Source organism: Scyliorhinus canicula, chromosome 6 (assembly GCF_902713615.1).
Source record: "Scyliorhinus canicula chromosome 6, sScyCan1.1, whole genome shotgun sequence".
NCBI lineage: Eukaryota > Metazoa > Chordata > Chondrichthyes > Carcharhiniformes > Scyliorhinidae > Scyliorhinus > Scyliorhinus canicula.
Window position 1 is genome coordinate 162,565,529 of NC_052151.1, and position 25,186 is coordinate 162,590,714.

A 25,186-nucleotide genomic window follows, 5' to 3' on the forward strand; every position below is an offset into this window, starting at 1 on the left:
CTTTGATAAAGATGGGCTGTTTCTTTTTTAGACCAGGGGCAAACTTTTAACTCATTTCCTATTTGCTGCAGTCTCCAGGTAGGTTTACCCAACTCTTTTCTCTTCAATCTTAGCTCTCCTTTTGCTGTGGCTGGCCTTACTTTCTGACTGATTGCAGCTTTATCGTTTGTTTGTTGTTCATTGCCAAAATTTCCAAGGAACTCCTCGTTACAATACAAAGGGACAGAATGCAACTGAATCTCGTTGCCCCCTATCCCCGGGGTCAGGGTCGACTTTGCACCATCACCTTTGGGGTTTCTTTTACTGCCTATTCTGAGTCTGGCATTGCCTCTCCGTTGTGGACTTATTACCTCCTCTGAACTCCAGTGTTGCCTTTTCCTCAAGGTCTTCGCTACCTTCTCTGAGGTTGTCAATTGCTTATGAAACCCCTTTTTAAAGGTGCCCTCTATCTGGGGTCTTCTCTGACTTTTCTATTCTTTGTTCCTTCTGGTGGTTGTTGTATTAATGTTGCACAACTTTAAATGCATTACTGCTTTGTTTCCTTTTTCTAAAAATAAATTTAGAGTACCCAATTTTTGTTTTCCAATGAAGGGGCAATTTAGCGTGGCCAATCCACCTAACCTGCAGGTCTTTGGGTTGTGGGGATGAAACCCACGCAGACACGGGGAGAATGTGCAAACACCGCATGGACAGTGACCCAGGGATTTGAACCCGAGTCCTCAGTGCCGTAGTCCCAGTGCTAACCACTGTGCCACATGCCGCCTTTGTGCATTACTGCTTTAAGACTGCCAAAACCTGTTTTTGGCTCACAGCTACTGTTTCTCTCTCTCTCTGTCTGGGCTTTCCCACGCTTCAGCAGATTTGGCGGGAACCTGCAGGTCCTCCTTATGGATACCCAATTAAACTGTTTCATCTCTCTTCCTTCACTTCTCTTCTTTCCTTTGAGGTGGAAAACTTTCTCAATGATCTTCGCAGCTCTCTTCTAAGCCTCTCAGCTAAGTTTTCTCCTGATATGCCATTTTATTTTTTTGTCAGGTTCATCAACTGATCCAGCACTCTCAATATTCACAGGGCTGTATTTAAAACTTTTTGGAGTTCTTCTCTGCCAAAAATCTAAGACCTTTGCTGCCTGCAGTCCACCAATTTAGGGATCACTGCCTGGACCCCCTCCCCTCACTGTTCAGATATGGAGCTTAGAGTCTCAGCCTCTTCACTTTCCCACAGCTTTGGGACCAGGTTCTGCAGTTCCTTGAGGCTTTTCCTCTTTTTACTCTTAACATTGCTCCCTGTTCTCACTTTTCCTTGTTTTTTTTCTCTTTTACCTTCAGTTCCCTTTATCTTAAACTTGGGATCACACCTCTTGCTTCTGAGGATAATATTTTCTTTGTTTGTCTTTTTCCTACATTTATCAAACTTCTGACTGCCCTAGCCAATTTAATTTTTATCTGAGTCTGTCCCTCAGGGCCTGGCTTTAACTATTCGCCTAACTGATATTCGGGTGAATCTTTCCTTCCTTCAGGCTTCAGTTTAACTGAATATTCACATGTCCCCATAATTGTTTTTATCCTCATTGCCAATGTGGTGGCTTTGCAGCCAACAGGCGGAGGCTCTTCATAGGAACAAACAGAGTTTATTATTGATAACAAGGAACAATGGTACAGAGACCACTGGCCTCGCTGCCTTTACGTCTTTACTACATGGCTCCATGATGTATTCTGCTCGGCCGGGGACTCCATCCACTGGGATGATCACTGGCTCTTGGTCCCATTTGGTTCTCGGAGACAGGCACATCTACAAGTGGTGTTCCCAGGTATCTGCTGCCTTTGTCCTTCTAGATGGTAGCGGTCATGGGTTTGGAAGATGCTGCATAAGAAACTTTGGTGTTGCCTAGGTGGAAATAAGCAGGCCTGGTGGGAGCTGCAACACAGGGTTTGAATCACATAACTTCATGATTTTTGCAGTGTCAGGTTTGGCCTGAGCAGAACAGATGGCTGGGCTTTATCCTTTTTGGCAGAAACTGCAAAGGATTCCTTTAACCTTGATTACTTTTGGTTGATGAAAGTCCTTACTGATCCATGACTTAATGTCAAATGGGCAGCTTGGTAGCAAGGCAGTGGTGCAGTCTTAAGCAGTAGCATTAATAGGATATTGGGAATTAATTTATAGCAGCAAATTAGACCAATGACATAATTGCAGTGTCCTACCATCCTTACAAGATTCATGAAATTCTTATGACATTAAGTATTATTAAAAAGAAAACTTACATATTCATAACCCTTAATTATATATCCTGCGCCAAAGGTCTTGAACATTGATTCATTAAAGGAAGAACTCGCAATTGTTTAGCAACTTTCAAGACCGCAATGACTCAGTGTTTTACAGCCATTTGTTACTTTTGAAATGTAATCAATTTGTCATGTAGCGAAACATGGAAGTTAAATTTCTCACAGCATGATCCCTCAAAAAACAATATGACGACCATCATATCATCTGTTTTAGTCATGTTCGTTGGTGCCATGGAATCTTTTATATCCATGTGAAGGCAAATGGTCTCAGTTCGACACCCGCATCTAAAAGAGAGTACTCCCAACAATTCAGCAATATTGTGATAATAATGCGCTCAATTCTCTGGAGTGGAACGTGGAACATGTTGACTTGGAAGCAATACTGAGTCAAGGCTGACACCATTGTGACTGAACACAAAGTGAAATAGTGCCACCCCGAAGCATTTTTCAATTTGATTTATTGTGCTGTTTGTAAACATCTTGTAAAAATGTGTTGTTTTCCAGAAACTTAGAGGGAGATGTTGCTATAAGAAGTTCAGCCGCAGTGTACACCTACTGCAAGTCACGAGGCTTGTTTGCTGGAATTTCATTAGAAGGATCTTGCTTGATTGAAAGAAAAGAGACTAATCGCAAGTAAGTTGCAGTTAGACCCAAAAAGTGTTCTTTGTTCAAAGCATTGTATTAGTTATGCGCAACATATTGCACAAAAATCCAATGACACAGTTATGTTGGCAGGCTGCATCACAAGACCAGGTTCTGGTCTTGGAACTATTCACACAATGAGCAAGCAATTTCAGAAGGAGATATAAGAGAGACACCAAGTGGTGACAAAGCACACAACAGTTAGACTTGCTGTCCAGAAAGGAAAATACGCTTTTTCCATATGTTAACTGTGTCACTATATTTTGTACGGTCTTGTATTATATTCTTTATGTTTTACATGCATATTTTCATCTGGCACTATCTACCTACAGATAAAATCTTTATTTTGCATTTGTTCTTAATTGTAAACACTTTTTTCACTTCTGATCAACAAGTAGATAGAACAGTACAGCACAGAACAGGCCCTTCGGCCCTCGATGTTGTGCCGAGCAACGTATTCACCCTATACCCGTAACCCAACAACCCCCCCCCCCTAACCTTACTTTTTTAGGACACTACGGGCAATTTAGCATGGCCAATCCACCTAACCCGCACATCTTTGGACTGTGGGAGGAAACCGGAGCACCCGGAGGAAACCCACGCACACACGGGGAGGACGTGCAGACTCCGCACAGACAGTGGCCCAGCCGGGAATCGAACCTGGGACCCTGGAGCTGTGAAGCATTTATGCTAACCACCATGCTACCGTGCTGCCCAAAGTGTTATTGAATTAAAGTTTCACTTAGCTGGTGAATAATCATCAGCATTGTTGATGTCAAAAAGGGAGGTAGAGAATAAACAGGAAACTATAGACCAGTGAGCCTAACGTCAGTAGCATCATAGAATCCCTACAGTGCAGAAGGAGGCCATTCAGCCCATCAAGTCTGCACCAGCCCTTGGAAAGAGCACACTATTTAAGCCCACACCTCCAACCTACCCCTGTAACCCAGTAACCCTACCTAACTGTTTGGACACCAAGGGAGAATTTTGGCATGACCAATCCACCTAACCTGCACATCTATGGATTGTGGGAGGAAACCAGAGCACCCGGCGGAAACCTACGCAGACACAGGGAGAAAGTGTAAACTCCACACAGTCATCCGAGACCAGAATTGAACCCGGGTCCCTGGAGCTATGAAGCATCAGTGCTAACCACTGTGCTAGTAGGGAAGTTGCTGGAGTCCATTATCAAGGATTTCATAGCACAGCAATTGGAAAGCAGTGGTATTATCAGACAAAGTCAGCATGGACTTACAAAAGGGAAATCATGCTTGACAAATCTACTAGGATTCTTTGAAGATGTACCTATTGGAGTTGACCAGGGAGAATCAGTGGGTGTTTATTTAGACTTTCAGAAGGCTTTTGACAAGGCTTTGATACTGTACATTTCTATAATTTGATGTAGACTTACTACCTTAACTAAAAGATGTGAGATGACTTTTACCTCTATGTATTGATAACTCATTAAAAATATAGGCCGGAATTCTCCAGCCGTTGGGATTCTCGGTTCCCACTGGCAGCGCACCCCTGCCCGATGGTTTCCCAGTGGCGTTGGGGTGGCTTCAATGGGAAATCCCATTGAAAAGTGGTGGGAAACCTGTTGCCGAGTAACACACAGCGGGGGACCGGAGAATCCAGCCCATAATGTACACATGCCGATAATGTACTGTTTGAGTTTTAGGTTAAGTTTTCAATATAAAATAATTTCACATTTATGCAACAGTGTATAATGCAGAATATTCTACTTGTCTGAAAAATGTTGACGGTGAAAACATTTATTTAATAGGTTTTACTGCCAGGACATCCGAGCATGCTCAATTTTGTATGGAGATGTCGCGCCTCCAGCTGTAGCCCAAGAACTGTATGAAATACTGGAGGTTTTCACCGAACAGTACCAAAAGGAAGAACAGCGTGGGAATAAGAGAAAAGTAACAAAAGCACAAGCAAAGGTAAGTGATCTGTTTTGTTACGTACAAAATAGGAGTGCTTTTTTTCATTCAGCCATCAGTCCGATTTCTCTGTCAGACTCAAAGTAGTGATTTCACATGAACCAGCTGCTTGGATGCATTGGATTGTGACCAACTGTCTTTAGGAACTTTATAATGGGTAACGTGTTTTTAAGAGTTGTATTTTAGACTGCTTCTCCATTAGTAAATGTCACAATGTTTAAAACACAAGTTGTTGCAAGGAGTATTTTAGCTTCAAAATAACTTTACTTAATCCAAATCCTGAACAATCAAAATGTTGCCTATACTCCTTCAAGCTATCTTATGGATAATTAACTCAGAGAATGTAGAAAAACCATTTCTCTTAGTGCCATTTACATTAACTCGGGCGTTAGTCTTGGATCAGTTGGCGGTATTCTCCTTCCCTCTGAGTCAGAAGGACATGTGTTCAAGCCCCATGTCCAAGACTTGAACACATAATCTAGGCTGATGCCAGTGTAGTAACTAAGAGAGTGGTTCATGCTGGAGATGCTGCCTTTCGGATGAAATGGTAAGCCAAAGCCTCATCTGCCCTATCATGTGGGCGTAAAAGATTTCATGGCATTATTCAAAGAAGATCAGGGAAGATCCCCCAGCTTCCTGGTTAACTTTTATTCATCAGCCAACAATCTCTAAAATTGACTGTGGTATTTGGGATCTTGCTGTGCCTGAATTGGCAGTCCATCTTTCTCCATAATAAAAGTGACTGCACTTCAAAATAACTTGACTAACTATAGGGAGCGGAGAAACATTTATGTAGATTACACTTGCTTATCCAAAGTTTATAATAATCCTGCATTCTCAGCGCAATATGCCTTTCGAACAAGTTTCACTGGTTAGTCAGCAAAGCGTATCCTGGTCAATTTGCTAAAGCTGGTTCTACCTATCTTTGAAAAGAATCCTTTTGAGATCCTGTGCGATTCTACACCATCTATATTCCTGAATCCAAGGTCATTTCAAACTTCATTCTTTTTCTGGGCTCACAGTAATCCAGTGGTGCCACAATTTCCATTTTCTGAAGGTTACCTGAATAAATTACCAAGCCAGCATTTTTACTATTTTTAGTATTTTGGCCAATTCAAAGCCGTGCTATCCCAAAATATTTCCACATCCAAAATGGGGGCCCATGGATTGTAGCTGAAAAGTCCCTTAAATTGACCTATGTCCCTTTTACTTTCTCAGTGCATAAACTTAACCTTTATTATTAAATGTGACATAATCATAATTTGAAGAATGACCAGAACAGTGACAACTAAAAAGATATTTAACAAAAATCAACAAGTATGTTTAAGTTTAAAATTATCTTTATTTTAATGTCACTGTGAGTTGCACGATAAAAAACATGGAGGTGAATTTTCACTATTTATTTAGAACATACAGTGCAGAAGGAGGCCACCCGGCCCATCGAGTCTGCACCGACCCACTTAAGCCCTCACTTTCACCCCATCCCTGCAACCCAACAACCCTTCCCAACCTTTTTTGGACACTAAGGGCAATTTAGCATTGCCAATCCACCTAACATGCACATCTTTGGACTGTGGGAGGAAACCGGAGCACCTGGAGGAAACCCATGCAGACATGGGGAGAACGTGCAGACTCCGCACAGACAGTAACCCAGCGGGGAATCGAACCTGGGACCCTGGCGCTGTGCAGCCATAAATTTGTGCTACTGTGCCAGTATAATATTAGCACCTGGGCCAAATGAAGAAAAGAAAAGCTCCTAACAGAACCCATTGGCTTTTATTAACACCATGGAAGGCAAATCTTAATTGTTATGTTAGCTGTATTCAAATCTGTCCACCGATCGATCATCTTGTGCTCTGCCCAGGTGGTCAAGTCGAAAGTCTAGTCTGTACTTCCAGCACTTTTCTTAATGATTTGAGAAAGTTTTGATTTTGTTTTTGATACTGTTGAGCAGTAAAATATAAGAAAATAAAGTAGTTAGAGTTATACAGCGTTCATAGCATGTTCTCAGGATTTCACAAAGTGCTTCACAGGCAACAAATTAATCTTAAACTCTGGTTGCTATTGTGCAGGGAAACTTGGCATTTAATTCACGTAAAGTTCCATAAGAAGCAAATGTGGTAAGAGTTGATCTTTTTGATTATGTTGGTTGAAAGATTAGTGTTGGTCGGATCATTAGATCAACGTCTATGCTGTTCTTTGAAAAATGCTGAGGCATATTTTATGTCCATCTGAATAGGCAAGCAAAACCTTCATTTAACTTCTCAAGACACCTCCAACAATGCAACATGCCCTCAGGATTGTACCAAAATATCATTTTGGAATATATGCTGAAGTGCATAAGTGGGAACTGAACCCACAACCTTCTGCTTGTGAGGCTTCAGTTTTGACAGATTAGCCAAGTTAACCCCACTTAAACAGTTTATCCAGTTTATTGGCCCTAACTGTCTTCTTTACACCATGGCCATCCTGCCTCTGTATCTCCATCCCACACCAGGACAGGTTGAGGGCTTGCTATTTTTTAATCTTTGAATGGAGGTCCAACCATTGCCCTTCAACCACCATCACCGGCCCTCTGGCTGAAACTGTTCTCACGTAGAACAGTTTCTCCTTTGACTCCACTCACGTCCTCCAAATAAAAGGTATCGCTATTGAAGCCCATATGAGTCCCAGCTGTGCCTGTTTTTTTTGTGCGTTACTAGAAACACTATTTGTTGCAGGCCTACTCGGGTTCCCAATTTTGCCTATTTTTCTGGTAAGTTGATGACTATATTGGTATCTTTTCGACCTCCCATCCTAAACTTGGAGTCGTCAATTTTGCATCCAATTTTCACCCAACTTCACATGGTGCATCTGGTGCCGAACTCAGTCAAATGCTGCCTTGGTGTCAGGCTCAATCACTCTTGCTTCACCTCTGGAATTCAACTTTCATAATTAAATAAAGCTGTAATGAGCCTGGAGCAGAGTCTCTGAGCAGAACAGAAACTGAGTTCCGGTGAAAAGGTTATTGAATAAGTGCCACTGTTGAACACATTTTCTATCAATTTGCAATTAAATTTAGTTAACAATTAAGAAGTGAATAATACTCAAAAAGAAAATTATAAACATTAATCGCATATCCTTTCTTCATAGAATTTACAGTGCAGAAGGAGGCCATTCGGCCCATCAATTCTGCACCGGCTCCTGGAAAGAGCACCCTACCCAAGGTTAACACCTCCACCCTATCCCCATAACCCAGTAACCCCACCCAACACTAAGGGCAATTTTGGACACTAAGGGCAATTTATCATGGCCAATCCACCTAACCTGCACATCTTTGGACTGTGGGAGGAAACCGGAGCACCCGGAAGAAACCCACGCACACACACGGAGGATGTGCAGACTCCGCACAGACAGTGACCCAAGCCGGAATCGAACCTGGGACCCTGGAGCTGTGAAGCGATTGTGCTATCTACAATGCTACCGTGCTGCCCCCTTCAGGCTCCGGTGATAACAGAAGCCTGTGTCTTTCCAGGAGGCTAATGGGGTAGCAATTGGCCAGATTGGATTTTTGTGCGTGAATATGCCTGGGGAATTTTCCACTTTGTCAGCTGGTTCTGGAGCACAAGTCAATTTCCGTTGGTTGGGGAGTCTAGAACCAGGGGTCATCGTCTAAAGCTTAGAGCCAGATCTTTAAGGAGTGAACTTAAGGAAGCACCTCTACACATAAAGGATGGTAAAAGTTTGGAACCCTCTTCTGCAAATGATATATGATGCTACATCAGTTGTTAATTTTAAATCTGAAGTTGATGGTTTTTCTAAACGTCTTAAAGGATATGGAGCAAGGACAGGTATATGGACTTAGGATACAGATCAACCATGATCTCGTTGAATAGTCAAACAGGCTCAAAGGGTTAATGAGCCAATCTCTCTTGTGAATATCTAGTTTATTGTTGATAATATTTCAGAGGTAATGTTTAGTTCTGGCAAGATTTTTGTTGTGAAGGTAAGGTAATTAAAGTGTTGGACATTAATGATTGCGAGAGCATCTAAAAAAAATGGCAGTTCAAAAGGTTACCCATATTTTTGACTGGACTCAGAGTAGAAGAGAGAGCTATAAAGCTGCATGTGGGCTTACTTCATTGGACAAATTGTAAACGAGGGATAGTTAGCTTAAAGTTTAGTTTGAGGGTAGACTAGAGCCGGCTACGACATCACAGAAATGATGTGGAGATGCCGGCGTTGGACTGGGATGAGCACAGTAAGAAGTCTTACAACACCAGGTTAAAGTCCAACAGGTTTGTTTCAAATCACTAGCTCTCGGAGCACTGCTCCTTCCTCAGGTGAATGAAGAGGTATATTCCAGAAACATATATATAGTCAAAGATTCAAGACAATGCTTTGAATGCAAGCATTTGCAGGTAATTAAGTCTTTACAGATCCAGAGATAGGGGTAACGCCAGGTTAAAGAGGTGTGAATTGTCTCAAGCTAGGACAGTTGGTAGGAATTCGCAAGCCCAGGCCAGATGGTGGGGGGTGAATGTAATGCGACATGAAACCAAGATCCCGGTTGAGGCCATACACACGTGTGCGGAATTTGGCTATAATTTTCTGCTCGCGGATTTTGTGTTGTCGCGTGTCCTGAAGGCTGCCATGGAGAACGTTTAGGATGAATGCCCTTGACTGCTGAAGTGTTCCCCGACTGGAAGGGAACATTCCTGCCTGGCGATTGTCGTGCGATATCCTCAACATCACCCACTGTAGCATTTTCTAATGTCCACCTGGGTGCATGCAAACTGGTCAATCCATCACACGGTCCCATCGGATCTCTGGGGTGGCAATTGTGGGGACGGTCGCAGGGTGGGGGTGTAGGGAGTGGGTCGGTAGGGTGGAGAACCCAGCCCACCCACAGTGTTTGCCCATCTCCCCCACCCTCGCGCTTCCTCTCTGGCCCGCCCAGACCAACCCACCCCTCAAACTCATCTGACGGAGATCTGTGGCAGGTTGTAACAGTTCAATGTGCACAAATATATACATATACGTGCCCTAGCGCCTAGAATCAAATTGTGCCCTGTACCCATGCCACCTTAACTAGTGTCTAACCTTCTGGCGTTACGAGCCCTACATCTAGGTGAATCCCCACACAGCATTTCAAGAATGGAGGCGGCCTGCTGTGATTCCCGCCCCATGACCTGGGTCCCCGTTGGCGGTAGTTTTCAGGGGCGACTGGGCCTGGATGGGCCCGACTGCTGCTTGGGTGTCCCAGGTGGTGTGGTGCCGCACTGTTCTGCCCACCAGATGTGCCACGGACGGAGACGGGGGGAGCCGAGGTGCTGCGATGTTCCGGCCCCTCCCCTGTGGGAGTCACCGGCAAGGGCCCCATCATCTCCTCCTCCTTCAGGGCGCCAGATGGGCTACTCTGTTGAACAGGAGTGTGAGCGGAGCTATCCCATGAGGTTTACCTGCCACCTGGCGCTGACTGTCCTGGAGGCCTGCTCTCACCTTGGCCAGGGTCTGCACACTCGTGCATGGAGGATGGGGAGTGGACCACCTGTGACACATCACGCTGTGAATGTGCCACCATATTCTGGGTCTGTCACATCAGCCAGTGACTGCTCTATCTCCCTTTGGGACTGGGCCACTTTCCTCTGGGTCCGCACCACGGCGGCCAGTGCCTGGACAATGCCGCTGACGTTACCAACCATGACGGGGCCACGCTCAGGAGCAGCGCTGTCATGTCCAAGTGGCTCTGCACATGGTTCCCTGTGAGACGGATGCACAGAATGCCTGAGGCCAAGGACATGCTAATCCATGGCCATGACCAGTGCCTCCACCACGGACGTCACCCATGCAGTGTTGGCCTGGGTGGCACGCATAGCTGGCACCACCTCCTGCTCCTGCACGCGATAGGACTCCTCCAACTTCACCTGCAGGTGCTGGATGCTCGTTGACAACCCCTGATGTAGTCCCTGGCTCTCTGACTGTATCGCCACCATAGATGGTACTGTCCATTCCAGAAGCCCAAAACCCTTCTGGACGGCAGCCAGTCCCTGGGGTCGGCCTGCCCTCCAAATGTCCACCCCCTCGGGTGTTTTTACTTCAACCTGATGTACCTGCTGTGTAGTGCGCACCAAAGAGTGTACTCGGTGCCTCTTCACTAAAGTGCCCAACCTAGGTGAGTGTCTCTGAGATGGTGGAGAGTGTTGGAGACAGCTGTTATGAGAAATCCAGTTATCCCCGGACTCGAGCTCGGGGGTGTCCAGGGTCTCTCGTTGATCCGGCTGTGGCACTGGCTGGGTGTGGGGGACACCAGATGGACCCGCCCCATCACCAGCAGGTCCTGCAAGACACAAGACAAGACGCATGGTTAAACTGCTGGCCGAGGAGGAGTGGGGGTGGTAGGGGTGAGGATGGGGGTGAGTGTGAGGATGGTGTGGGGGTGTTGCTGGGGGGAGCGGGAATGATTGGCACATGGCATGGGGAACCACAACTGAGCAGGGTCTCATTTCCTTGCCCGTGGCCGACCTCCACTCCGGTGGCTTCCCTTTCCTCGGGGCTGCCGAGCTGGTCCAGGGCCCTCTGCCCAGCCATGATGAGGGGCTGCAGGTCCGGCAGACTCCCTCCAGTTTCCTTCCGCTCCCGGCGATTTGGGCGGTGTTGTCCTGGGGATGGGAGCCAAAAATGACAATGGACAGTGTTAGACAGTCCAACGCATGCCGCACAGGGATGGGTAGCTGGTGGTCTGAGTGGCCAGGGCACCTGGCCATGGTGGCCGGTATGGGTGCCAGTATGTGGTGCATGTAGTGATCTTTACATGGGTATGTACAGAAGGCGTTGATGGGAAATGGAAAGATTACTAGGGGGCAGCACTGGCGGGTATAAAAGGAGAAGCAAGCAGCCCTCCGGTCTCTTTGGCTGATTAGACTGTGAGGAGAGCAGAAGCAGAGATTTAGCCCAGGGCTGCTAGTGTGGCCAGGCCTAGTTGCTGTATGTAAAAGTTGTAACCTTTCCACTAGTATAGTTCTTAAAGTAAGAACTCACGCAGTTGTTAAGTTCTATTACTCAATAAACCTTACGTAAACTTTTGGACGACTTTGAGCCTTCTTCCGGAAGCCCCTGCTGTAACTGGATGGAGTAGCACATGTTACCTACCACACAGGTAACAAAACAGTGCAGGGTGGGGATTCGTACGCCCTCCGAGTGGGGAGGTGGGTCGGGTTACGCGTGTGTGGTGCTGGAGGCACAGTGCTGCCTACTCACCCTGAGGAGGTCGTGCAGTCTCTTCCTGCACTGCAGGCGTGTGCGGATGGTGTTACTTATGGCACTGACCGCCTCTGGCACCTGTACCCATGCACGCCGAATGATAGCAGCTGGCAGCCTCCTTCCCAGGCCGAGTTAGCGGGTGACCTGCCTCTCTTCCACCGAGTACAGGAGGAGCTCCAGCTCGGCATCACTGAAACGTGGTGCTGCCCTCTTTGCTGACATCTTGCTGGCTGGGATGTTGCGTGGGAGTAAAGTGTGTATCTGCAGCTGCAGCTTGTCAGCCTCCTGAGTGTTAATAGCGAAACCGGCGAATCCCGCACTGTTTCTCATTGGATTGTGTTCTTTATGGCGCCTGCGCTAGCCCCTCAATAGTCGCTGAATTGGTCCAGGTGCGGCACCAGTTTTGTTGTTGTAGAAGTCCCACGAATACTGCGCTGGCTTCAACACTTAGTCGAAGGAACAGAGAATCCAGCCAGTGGTGTCTGTCTTATGATGAGAGATTGAACGGTGTAGGCCAATAGCTCTCTAGATAACAAAAGGTATGGATAAAGTCGCCGTGGAGCAGATGTTCCTTCCTGTGAGGCATTCTAGAACGAGAGGTCATCGTCTCAGGATAAGGGAATAGCAAATTTAAAATGGAGATGAGGAGAAACTACTTCTCCCAAAGGATCGTGAATCTGTGGAATTCGGTACCCCAAAGTGGGGTGGATGCTTGGCCGGTGAGTAAATTTAAGGTGGAGTTAGACTAATTTTTAATTAGTAATGTGTTGAAGGGTTGCAGAGAACGGGCAGGACAGTCGAGATGAGGCCAGGGTGAGATCAGCCATGATCACATTGAACAGTGGAGCAGGTTCAAGAGGGTAAATTGCCTACTTCTCAATTTCCAAAATAGAACTATTCTGTCTGATTCCACCTTCCAACTCTTGGTCTGATGCCATGCATGTAACAGCACCCAAGCACCTTCTCAATTTGGTGTTTTTTTGATTAAGAAGGGGATCAAGGGTTATGGAGAGAAGGCAGAGGAATGGGATGAGGAACATATCAGCCACGATCGAATGGGGCAGCAGGCTCGATGGGTCGGATGGCCTAATTCTGCTCCTATTTCTTGTGGTCTTATGGCCTGGTTTGAGGTTACTGGGATAATCTACAGTAGCCTTTATCAGTCTCTTACTGCAAAAGAAAATAACCAACAGATTAACTTAATGAAATTTAGAAGGATTGGAAAAGTGATTAACGCCTCCACAGTATTGAGATATAATTGAAAGTTTTACATCCGAGAATAGCTGGAGCTGAGAACATTCTTCAGAGGGATTGTGCCATACAATCCCTCTGAATGGTCCCGAGAGAAATAAGTAACTTTTCATAGAATCATAGAATCTCCACAGTGCAGAAGGAGACCATTCAGCCCATCTGGTCTGCACCAACCCATCAAAAGGGCACTTTACCCATGTCCACTCCACCCTATCCCCATAACCTAACCTACACATCCCTGGACACTAAGGGACAATTTAGCATGGCCAATCCACCTAATCCACACATCTTTGGACTGTGGGAAGAAACCGGAGCACCCGAAAGAAACCCACGCAGACACGGGTAGAACGTGCAGATTTTCCAGATAGTGACCCAAGATTGGAATTGAACCCGGGTCCCTGGTGCTGTGAGGCAACAGTCCTAACCACTGTGCCACCGTGCCATCTCCCCCCGCCCACTTTTTAAAAGATTTATGTGTCTGATAAGATAATTATTTAGGGCAAGGGGGTGTGGGGGTGGCAGTAGAAGGAAGCAAATCTGAGTGCATAACAATGTTGTTAAGTTAATATTACTTGTTTTGTTTAATTCTTTTATATACATGTTTGTTTTGTTTTAAAAAAGTGAAATCTTGTGGTTTAGTTCTTTTTTTAATAATAAATTTAGAGTATCCAATTCATTTTTTCCAATTAAGGGGAAATTTAGCGTGGCCAATCCACCTAGCCTGCACATCTTTGGGTTGTGGGGGCGAAACCCACGCAGACACGGGGAGAATATGCAAACTCCACAAGGACAGTGACCCAGAGCCGGGTTCGGACCTGGGACCTCGGCGCCACCATGCTGCCCATTGTGGTGTAGTTCTATTGGTTAAACAGGATATTCAGATATCGTTTTAAATGTTCAGTCCCTAACTGGATCGGAACATTGTTCCTACATACCACTTAGAACATTATCAGGGACTGGTATCTGTGATAGTGTGGATCTGAGAAGTAGACTGAGATACATCATCCAGTCGGCCATTCAAGCTGAAGCTCTTGGAAATGCTTCAGCCCTATCTTTTATCCTCACATGATGGGCTCTACCATCGCGGAGGATGTACAAATGTAATTTCATCATTTTCTTTCATTTTACAGGGCAAAGAATCACAAAGACCTTCACCCAGACCACAGCGTACACTGCAATCTGTGAAAGGAGGATTAGGAGGTATCTCTAATGGTCTCATTATAATGTGTTGTATTTCAACTTGCCTTTTGTGTTCGGGGAAGAGGAGTGTATGTTTGACCCCAGTCATAAATGCCTCCATATAGACCATAGTTTGAATTCATAATCGAAGCTGACACACTCCAATGCAATGCTACATGATGACAAGTGCAGTCCTTGTACTGAGGTCCCATCTGACTTAACTCTGGGAATGTTGATGATCTTGTCCTATAACTTGAACTATATAGGATGTTCCCCTGACAACATTCCTACTTCAGTCATGGACAAACTTAATGACCTGATCTTTTATTTTATGGCTGTTAGTGGGCCATTGCTTGCACCAAATGGCTGCTTTTGCCTCTGCAACAGCAGTCATTGCATTTACAAAGTAATTTTGTGTCAATTGTTTAACATTTTGGAGGTGAGAAGTTCCTGTGCGATATAGATACGACAATGACTGGAGCCCCCACCATAGTCAATGTTGGCTGAAACAGTTCCTTCCTTCAGGGTGAAACTTAACCCATGGTTTATATATTAATATATTTATCCACAGTAACTATTATCACCCCAAATATGAGTTATTCAAAATATGATGGTGGAACTTAAGCTAATACAAACATATGAATAATAAATCTTGGGTTATTCTGTTTCAATATTCTATTCCAAATTATAATATTACTGAAAAGAGGGTGATGTTGTGGAAACTTTTCATCTTGCACTCATCGTGACAACACAAGAATGTTAAATTGCAAATGATCACAGCAATTTATACTACAGGATAAAAGGGTCTGATTGACTGGCAAGTCAGATCTGATTGGCCAAGGCATTGCCATGGAGAAAGCAATGGGGAACTAAAGGCCTCCCGGGTAATTGAAAGAAAGATGCAAGGCTTGAACATATTCCTTTTGTTTGCTGGGAACACGTTCCTGCATATGAATGTATGTCATTTCTAGCAAGAGTAAATGAGCCATGTTATGAGCTTGACTGATTATATTAAATTGTTTGTTAGTGTAGCTATTTGTGCACTCATGATTATTCAGTATGTGCTACCCAATCACAGAATCACATCTAACCATTGACATTTTGTTTGGTTTTGTAAGTGTGAGCTGGTTGAGGACCAAAGGAACATGCTGGTTTATTTGATCAGTCAGTTGCTTGGACGTATGGCCTACCCACCTGGCATCACATGAATATTGAAAATTATACATAACTTTGCTCAAATTGTGTGATAGGCAGAATGTCCTTTTGGATTGGGCACCATTCCATTCGTGGAAAATACCACTCTTGTAGCCACTGCACAGTAGCAGCATGAAATGGCTTTTTAAAACTATTGTTCAAATTGTTTTGAGACACTTAAATTATCCTGGAAGGGTAAAGGTAGATCGGGTACTTTTCAGATCTGAAAGTGGCAGCCATTGGCCATTTGCTAGTTTCTATGATACACAGTGAGCAATGATCTGATCAGGAGAGACATCCGATCAGGAGCAGAAGTAGGCAATTCATCCCCTCGAGCTTGCTCTGCCATGGCTGATCTCTTCCTGGTCTCAAATCCACCTCACTACCTGTTCCCTATATCCCTTTCACCTATTTTTTAAAAATCAGAAATATGTCTATTTCCCCACATTTAATGACTCGGACTCCACCACACGAAGGGGCAGTGAGTGCCACAGATTCACCACTCTCTACGAGAAGTAGTTCCTCCTCATCTCTTTTCTAAATCTGCTACCTCTCAAGCTATAAATGACCTCTCATTCTAGATTGCCCTTTGGTCTATGTTTACTTTATCAATCCCTTTTAGTGTTTTATATACCTCAATCAGATCTCCTCTCATCCTTCTAAACTCCAGTGAGTATAAGCCCAAATTGTTTAATCTCTCCTCAAATGTCAACCCTTTCATCCCTGGGATCAATCTGGTGAACCTCCTCTGAACTGTGTCCAATGACACCACATCCTTTTTCAAATAAGGAGATCAAAACTGGACACAATACTCCAGATGTGGTCTCACCAACACCCTATACAATTGCAACAACACTTCTCTACTTTTATACTCGTGTCCTTTTGCAATAAATGCGAACATTCCATTTGCCTTTTTAATCACATGCTCTACCTGCAAAGCGACTTTCTGTGATTCATGTGTCCAGCTTCGAAAAAATGCTGGTGCAATGCCAGACACAGACCATGCTCAACCTGCCTGATCTTGCAATACCCAAATAACAGTTAGATACTGTTCCATGTGATTCCATGATTGTGCAGCAATTGCTGAACAATCCTGAGTGTACTAATAGCTACACCAACAAACACAGGCACAGTGATAGCACTGCTGCCTCACAGCACCAGGGACCCATGTTCAATTCCGGCCTTAGGTCACTGTCTGTGTGGAGTTTGCATTTTCTCCGCGTGTCTGCATGAGTTCCCTCCGGGTGCTTTGGTTTCCTCCCACAGTCCAAAGATGTGCAGGGTAGGTGGATTGGCCATGTTAAATTGACCTTAGTGTCCATAAAGATGTGTAGGATAGGTGGAATGTCCATGCTAAATTGGCCCTTAGTGTCCATAAAGATGTGTAGGTTAGATTAAGGAGTTAATGGGATAGGGCAGGTGAAAGAACTTGGGTGAGGTACTCTTTCAAAGGGTCGGTGCAGACTCGATGGGCCAAATGGCATCCTTCTGCACTGTAAGGATTCTAAATAATTTAAGATAGTTAAGCTCATAATATGGCACATTTGCACTTGTTAGAAGTGACATATATCCATAAACAAGGACCAGTTCTCTTAAAAAAAAAGGAATATGTTAAAGCCTTGTGCCTTTTCTGAATTGCCCTGAAGTTTAGAGGGCCTAAAGTTACTCATTGCTTTCTACATGGCAGTGCCATTTCCAATCCAATTTGCTTTGCCTACCAATCAGCTCCCTTTTCTCCTGTTGTATAAACTGTTGTAATTGTTTGAAATTTAGCATTAGTGCATTTCTGAAGTGCAAGACAACATGTCTCTCTTTTCAACAATATCCAAGTACTGTGCAGCCAAGCAACAACTTATAATATATTGTGTATTACACTATGGCCTATATCAAATAATGACACGGTTAAAAAATAGTAGGGACAGGTCAAGGAATGATAAAAGGACTACCCTTAAGTTTTTGCACCTGAACGCACGGAGCATTCAAAATAAAATGGCTGAATTAGTTGCGCAGATAGATGTACAGAGGTATGATATAGTTGGAATTACGGAGACATGGTTCCAAGGTTAAGGATGGGAACTAAATATTGAGAGCTTTTAGTACGTTTTTAGGAAGGACAGACAGAAAGGAAAACGTGGTGGAGTTGCATTGTTGATTAAAGAAGATATTGATTCAATATTGATGAAAAATATTAACACAAATGATGTGGAATCTGGGTCGAGTTAAGAAACAGCAAGGGGCTCAAAATATTTGTAAGAGTGGTATACAGCCCACCAAACTGCAGTGGTAATGTTGGGAATGGCATTAGACAGGAAATCAGACATGCATGTAATAAAGGAACATCTGTGATTATGGGTGACTTTAATCTGCATATAGATTAGGTGAGTCAATTTAGTCACAATACCATAGTGGAGTAATTTCTGCAGTGTATACAGGATGGTTTCCTGGACCAATATGTTGAGGAACCAACAAGAGAACAGGCCATTTTGGACTGGGTGTTATCATAGAATCATAGAATTTACTGTGTGGAAGAAGACTATTCGGCCCATTGAGTCTGCACCGGCTCTTAGAAAGAGCACCCTACTTGAGCTCACGTCTCCACCCTATCCCCCATAATCCAGTAGCCCCACCTAACCTTTTGGACACTGAGGATCATGAGTGACACTGAATTTGGCTGAGAAATTGTGACTCTCTCCATCAGTTTACGAATGTTGGCAGACCTGTAACTGGGTGCGGAGTGTAGAACCTGTGGAAATGTAATTTGGTAGCGAGGCTAGCATCAACCAAACAAAATATGCTGCACCAGATCGGTTCAAATATTGTTGTAATGGGTGGAACTGGTTTGTTCCGTTATGAATCCTGACTGGCTATTTTCTTTCCATGATTCAGAGCAGAATCCCACCAGCAATCTTTACCCTGATCTGCCCAGATATGAGAGTGGTAAGTGTGGAAAATTAGTTTTGAAGCTAAAGATACAGCTAACTACTGTGCATTAAATGTAATATAGCATTTGTGAAATCAAGTTTTCTTCTGACCAAATTATAACATCTTAACATCAACCTGCATGCATTAGTGCCTTTAGTATGTAAAATGTCCCTTCATAGGATCATTATGAGACAAAAAATGTATATAAAAGAAGAAGATATGGGGTAAGACGAGTAGGTGAAAGGGCAATTTCTAAGGAAAGTCTTTGGGTGGAGTGATTTGTTAGCCAGTGAGCACTGGTGAAGCGTGACCAGGACTCAGTGCAAAATAGGAATTTGGCATCAGAGTTTTTGATTAGCTGTCGGGTTGGATTTTATGGGTGAGACCAGCTAAAAAGTTGGTTGGGTGGCAACAAGATAAAATTCAGCCTCAAGTTTTTGGAAGATGAATGACAGAATACCAACCAGGCGAAGAGTGGAATAGTCAAGCCTGGAAGTGACAATGACGTTAATGCAATTTTTCACAGGTGGGCTGCACCAAGGCAGATGGGTGTGATGCAGTGGAACGAAAGTAGATTGTATGATGGGAGAGGAATTGGGGTTATTAATTCAGCCGTGGGTCAAATTGGACAGCAAGGTTGCAACAAGTCTGGTTCAACCTCAGGAAATGGGAAATGCAATTGATGCAAATAAGGGCAGCATGGTAGCATAGTGGTTAGCACAACTGCTTCACAGCTCCAGGTCCCAGGTTCAATTCCCAGCTTGGGTCACTGTCTGTGCGGAGTCTGCACGTTCTCCCCGTGTGTGCGTGGGTTTCCTCCCACAATCCAAAGATGTGCAGGTTAGGTGGATTGGCCATGCTAAATTGCCCTTAGTGTCCAAAGTTGTCCTTAGTGTTGGGTGGAGTTACTGGGTTATGGGGATAGGGTGGAAGTGAGGTTGCTCTTTCCAAGAGCCGGTGCGGACTCGATGGGCCGAGTGGCCTACTTCTGCACTGAAAATTCTGTGATGCTGAGGGGGTGGCGACGAAAACAATAGCCTCAATTATCCCAGTGTTTAACTGGAGGAAATAGCAGCCCATCCAGGAACGGATGTCAGAGAAGCCGTCAAAGACGAGCAGTAGGTGGGTCGGTGGTACAGCTGATATCATGGTTGTAAATATGAAACCTAACCCCATGTCTTAAGCTGATGTTGCCAAGGGGCAGCAAATAGATAAAGAAGATGAGGGAGTGAGGATTTGATCCTATTGAGATCTGCAACTGTAGAATATTTAAGGTGCATTATACTGTGACTGCAGTTTCAATTAGTTTTGCTAGAGCAAGGATATGGCAGTGGGCTGATTGCCATTGATTCTGATGGAATACCTCACCTGAACCTATCACATTTCTTCCTTTGACAGCACATTTTATTACAGCTGTATGTTAAATTAAAAAGCACTTCATTATCTTATCTGTAGCTGAAAAAGACTATTAATAATTATTAATATTAATGTTTTTTGTTCTTTAAAATTATTCAGAATATTGAATGAAGCAACTTGAATGTTAAATGAAATGTATTAATTTAGTTTGCAAAAATTGAATTATCAAATTATTTGTGCAAAGTGACTTTGAATTTGAAGAACAGAATGTCCATCAATTGAAATTACATAGGATTTTAACAATGTAATCGCTTGTTCTAATAATACGTGAGAGCACTGAACAATTTTGCTTTTGGTAATGTTGTAGTTTTACTATGGAACATTATCCATAATAATTGGTAGAAATACTTTGGGAAGTACATGTCCCAGCTGTGCCACAACACTTACTGAACCTATCTATCAATTTAAGTTATTAAAAATCATCCTGTTCCACCTGTCTCTATCTCATGAGTTTCTTTCATAGTAATCACCGAAATCCCTTCCCTTTCGGAGGACTATTGTCTACTGTCACTTGTGCACCTTGACATGGCGCAGAATAACTGCTCACATGAATGCTAATCAGCAGCTCACCTGGTATTCTACGCATGGAGGGCATTTACTTCTGAGGCTCACCAATCTGAATGAACATAAAACAATGGGCTCATGTGAACCCTCTGAATCTTCCGTTCACTGGGATGTGAGTAGCTATTCTCCAATTGTATTAAAACTGCATCCTGGAGGCTTACGAAACACCGTAGCCACAAGCAGGAGCATATGTGAGAGACTTACATAATGCTTATAGATGATACAGCAGAGGTCAGCACTGGATATCTTTAGTGTTGTCATATGCTGACTGACAGACTATAGTGCAGATAACAGTTATTCCAGGACATAATTTATGTGATCTGACAATACATATCTGAGTATTGACTCTTCCAGACTTGCTGACCACATTTTACTGTTTCAATAAGATGCTAAGCCCAGGTCCTATCTGCCCTTGCAGTTGGACATTACATTGCAATTAAAATATCACATTGACCACCAAAGGATAAATTGAAACACTGGTTCTTAGTGTATTTTTATTTGGAATGATATGAGGAACAATGTACAACCCAGTGGGGAACAGTTCAATCGTTGTGTAAACAACTATTAAAGAAAAGAAAAACCATGACATAAGACTAATGTACACGTAAGTATATGAATAACTAAACACTGTTTTATCTGAAGGTATCTCTTGTTCCCAAAATATACCCACATTCCCTGAATTCACTGAAACACCCTGGCCAGGATTCTCCGATCCCGTGCCGTGCCGGACCGCCGATTCTCTGGGGTATAGGGTGCCCTGCCTCTCATCCACTGCATCGAGAAGCCTGGCCAGGTCAAAGGAACAGAGGCGGGATTCTGCGCACCGCCACTCTCATTTTCCGGTGCAGCGCATCTCTGCCAGCAGCAGGATTATCTTTTCCCCCAGCCAGCCAATGGGGGTTTCCTATTGTGGACCATCCCATGCTGTGGGTAAATGCGTGGGCGTTGGTGCGCTGCCGGTGAATCCCGTCAATGGAGAATCCTGCAGCAGATCTCTAAGGGAGCATTTAAAAGCAGGCCTCTCTTGCTAGCAGTGAGTAGTGTTGCTATATTTATCTGGTTCTAAATACAGCAGTCAATATGGTCGCCTTCCTTGATCCTGATTATGTTTGCTCTAGAGTCGCCAGGTATCTTTCGATACTGCCACAAGATTCAAACCCGAATACTGATCAAGGAACCAATATACCAGTTAGTTAGTTCAAAGTTAACACTATTTATTTACACACACAGCAATATCTACTCGTGCACAAAATACCATAAACTAAACTATCTCTAAAATCTAACGCCTATACTTAACTTTGGGTGCCCACTCAGTCAGAGGAACAATGGCCGTTGTTCGGATCTGAGGCAGTTGGGTTCGAAGATGCAACAGGAGAACAGCTAAGGTCGTCCGTCTGATAGCGAGCTTTGACCTTGGACTTACTTGCTTCTGGTGCAGCTAGTGGACGGACCTCTCCACTTCGAGAGCCGAGCCCACGAGAGCGATTATCTCTCGGGGGCTTCGCGCGCTTTTGGGCGGGCCTTGAACTTGGCCCGATTAATTAGGCCATATCTTAATCCCTCGTATTGATCTTGACCAATAAAGGAGTGGGTGCATTGATGGCTGGGCGTGTCTTTGGTGGCCGTTGGCCTTGCTTTGTTTGTGTCTTTCTGGCGCCGGGATGTCTGCTATAGCATCGGTTACTTGAGTGTCATTCCTTTGTTCCCGGAGATGGGCCATCAATATGTTAATTGACCTACAGTTTCAGTCTTGTCTTGGAGTTGCCTTCTCGATACGCATACAGGCCCTGTGCCTGCTTGCTTTCCTAACATTGTCCATATTTCCCTACAGTCATTGCAATCATCCATTTTGTATTCTGGAAGTGGCCATCCCAGATGGCTACAGCAGCAGAGGCGCGAGTTGAGAAAATCAGATCGCGAAGGAGTCATGCATGGCTAGATTCAGGTGGGGCTTGTACTAAATGCGGGTGAAGCAGGAGCGATCTCACCAGTACAGCTGATGCAAATCACCCCCCAAACCCAGCCAAAATGACATTTAATAATTTTTTGGGTGAATCGGCGCCCAACGTCTCTAAACTGCTAATCTTCTTACTTTTCTGTTATTTTCTTCTCTTCTCAAGTTCACTGTTAATCTTGCTAACTTTCCACAATTCTGACATGACCCCTCTTTTTAAAAATGAAGCATCTTAATTTGAAAGATGCTTTCACTTCTCAATCATTTCTTAGCTGTTCTACCTTATCAACCATTACAAAGATTTAAGTGCATGCATTAAGGAAATTATAGCCCAGAGAATTTACATCCAATGTTCCCCAAAGTCTCTTTTATACTTGTGATAAAGTATCCGCAATACCATTCTCTTCGGCCACATGAATGATGTTTAAATTAAATAGTTATTGTAACAGGCTCCATCGGAAAACCATGCTGTTCCAATCTTGAAAATTTCCAGAAACTTTAGGGGTTTATGGTCCATATGTATGACTGTTTCTGTGGAATTACTAGCAATAGAAATCTCAAAATATTCGAATTGGAGGTCTGTCAAGGGCCATTTGGCTTGGTTCAGCCTGAAGTGTTGTTCCCTTTAAAGTAAACTCAGCTGTTCAGGTCCCACATGATCTAACCAAGAGCAGCTCTGAAAGATATTGGAGGAAAATTGTTTACCTCTGCAAGGGAATAAAAATCAAACATGCTGAACAAGTATGTCTTTTAAGGGTTAGTTGGAGAGTAAATAAATAGTACTCCTATGTAATTCCCTTGTCCCTTTGAGTAACTATATACATTCATGTGCATGTATCAATTTTGATCAGGATTCCAAGTAAGCATGATTGTAGCTCGTGCATGTTATTTGAAGTTGATTGCAACTTCACTCAGATATCAAGAATAAAAATGTCATTATCTGTCCTTGCGGACTCAATCATATTGCCCTATTTCAGCACAAATCTCACTTGTATCTGGATGTTGCTTTTGTTTCTGCCCAGATGTATTGTTTCTTGTCAAACCAAATCTGGCTTCACGATACTTTGGGGAAAAAATAACATCTGGCGTCAATGTGATGCTTTGAATAATAAGATAATGGTGCAACAATCGAACATTATAGCAGTAACTAATAATAAGCCAACGGTGGATATATTAAATCTGGTTTGAATTTACAATAAATACAACCAAGAATTTCACTTAATAGTTTTATTTGAATGTATTGTAACAGTCAAATTATGAGAGAAAAATTAATAAACAGTTACAGTACATAAACCCTATAACATAGAAACAGGCCATTTGGCTTAAGTTGTCTAAGCTGATGTTTTATCACCTTTCCTCACCTACCCCCATATTCCCCTGGCCCCGTGCCTTTTGGATACATCAAGCCTTCACTTAGCTGTACCAATGCTATTCACTTAAGCCATTCCAAATGACAGTAGGCTGGGATTTTCTAGCACCAGCAGATGGGATCTTCCAGGCCTGCCTACCCTCAGCAACCCCATAGCAGGGTGGCCTCACTTGGTGGGGGGGGGGGGGGGGGGGGGGGTTAATGCCCATGTATATGGCGCATGACATTGCCTGTGGGTGGGGGGGTGTGGGGGACCCTCAAGCTCGTTTAGAGATCTGACACCCTTTCAAAATGGTGGCCCGATCTCCGAGGAGCCGGTCTGGCCAATGAGTTTAGCTCCCCAGTGATGAAAAAAGTTCTAAGTGTGGGCTAACCTGGAGAGAAACTTCCCAGGGCCCGAAAGACTGACTAAGTGTGGTTTGATAGCGGTGGGGAATTCGCCGACAGAACCAGGGAGAAACTCCCAGCCAAATCCGCCTGAAATTACACTTAGAAACCTTTCCGTTAAATCACACCCCTAGTCTATTCAATCTCTCTCACATAAGCCCACTCTCTCACACACACCCACTCTCTCTCACACACTTAGAAAAATTACTAAGTGTAGTTAGATAGCGTTGGGGATCTCACCAAATAAATCTGGCGAGAAACACTATGTCAAACTCTCCTAAAATGACACTTTTTTCGTTAAACTGCGCACAAGATCTAGAAAAACAGATTACTACTGATTATCATTGATCAATTAATCAAAGCATAATCGTAGCTTGGTTAAGATCTGTGTCTATCAGGTGAGAAAATGCAAAATGACATGAAATATTTAAACCTAAAACAGAGCAGAAATAAAATGCAAAAATTAGAGGCTGCAGGCCAATAGGACACCTTTCCTATGTCGACCCTGGGAAACAGGTATAACTCGGGTGGAAATTAAATAAATCGATTGGAGACTCGGGCCTTGCCCTCATTTTCCGTGATTTACAAATGACCGGTTCAAAGAAGTGGCCAGCATTGCAAGGGGAGGGATTTGCTAAATGGTTGATGATGACTATGCAGAAATGAGCTTAGGATACAAGATTCAATCCTCTCTTATAATGAAATCTCATGCCAGCCTCCTTAGATGCTCATTGGGGTCAGGACAGAGCCTGCCCATATACAGCAGCAATGACACAACCTGCTGAAGAGACATCCCAGGACTCTAGTGTGGCACCTTGATTCAAAGAAACTC

The 25,186-nt window shown here is 43.9% G+C and overlaps 1 protein-coding gene across 5 annotated transcripts in view; it reads left to right on the top strand.

The window, feature by feature from the left end:
- Window positions 1–25,186, top strand: part of sh3yl1 (SH3 and SYLF domain containing 1) — a 209,407-nt gene that overhangs the window by 130,369 nt on the left and 53,852 nt on the right. For 3 of the 5 annotated variants that reach the window (XM_038800374.1, XM_038800376.1, XM_038800379.1), the window contains 4 exons: window positions 2,790–2,918; window positions 4,714–4,876; window positions 14,500–14,569; window positions 18,629–18,679. In XM_038800374.1, coding sequence (XP_038656302.1) covers window positions 2,790–2,918; window positions 4,714–4,876; window positions 14,500–14,569; window positions 18,629–18,679 — 413 coding nt within the window. The remainder of the gene's footprint in view (window positions 1–2,789; window positions 2,919–4,713; window positions 4,877–14,499; window positions 14,570–18,628; window positions 18,680–25,186) is intronic. The other 2 variants (XM_038800377.1, XM_038800378.1) reach the window with 1 other exon arrangement.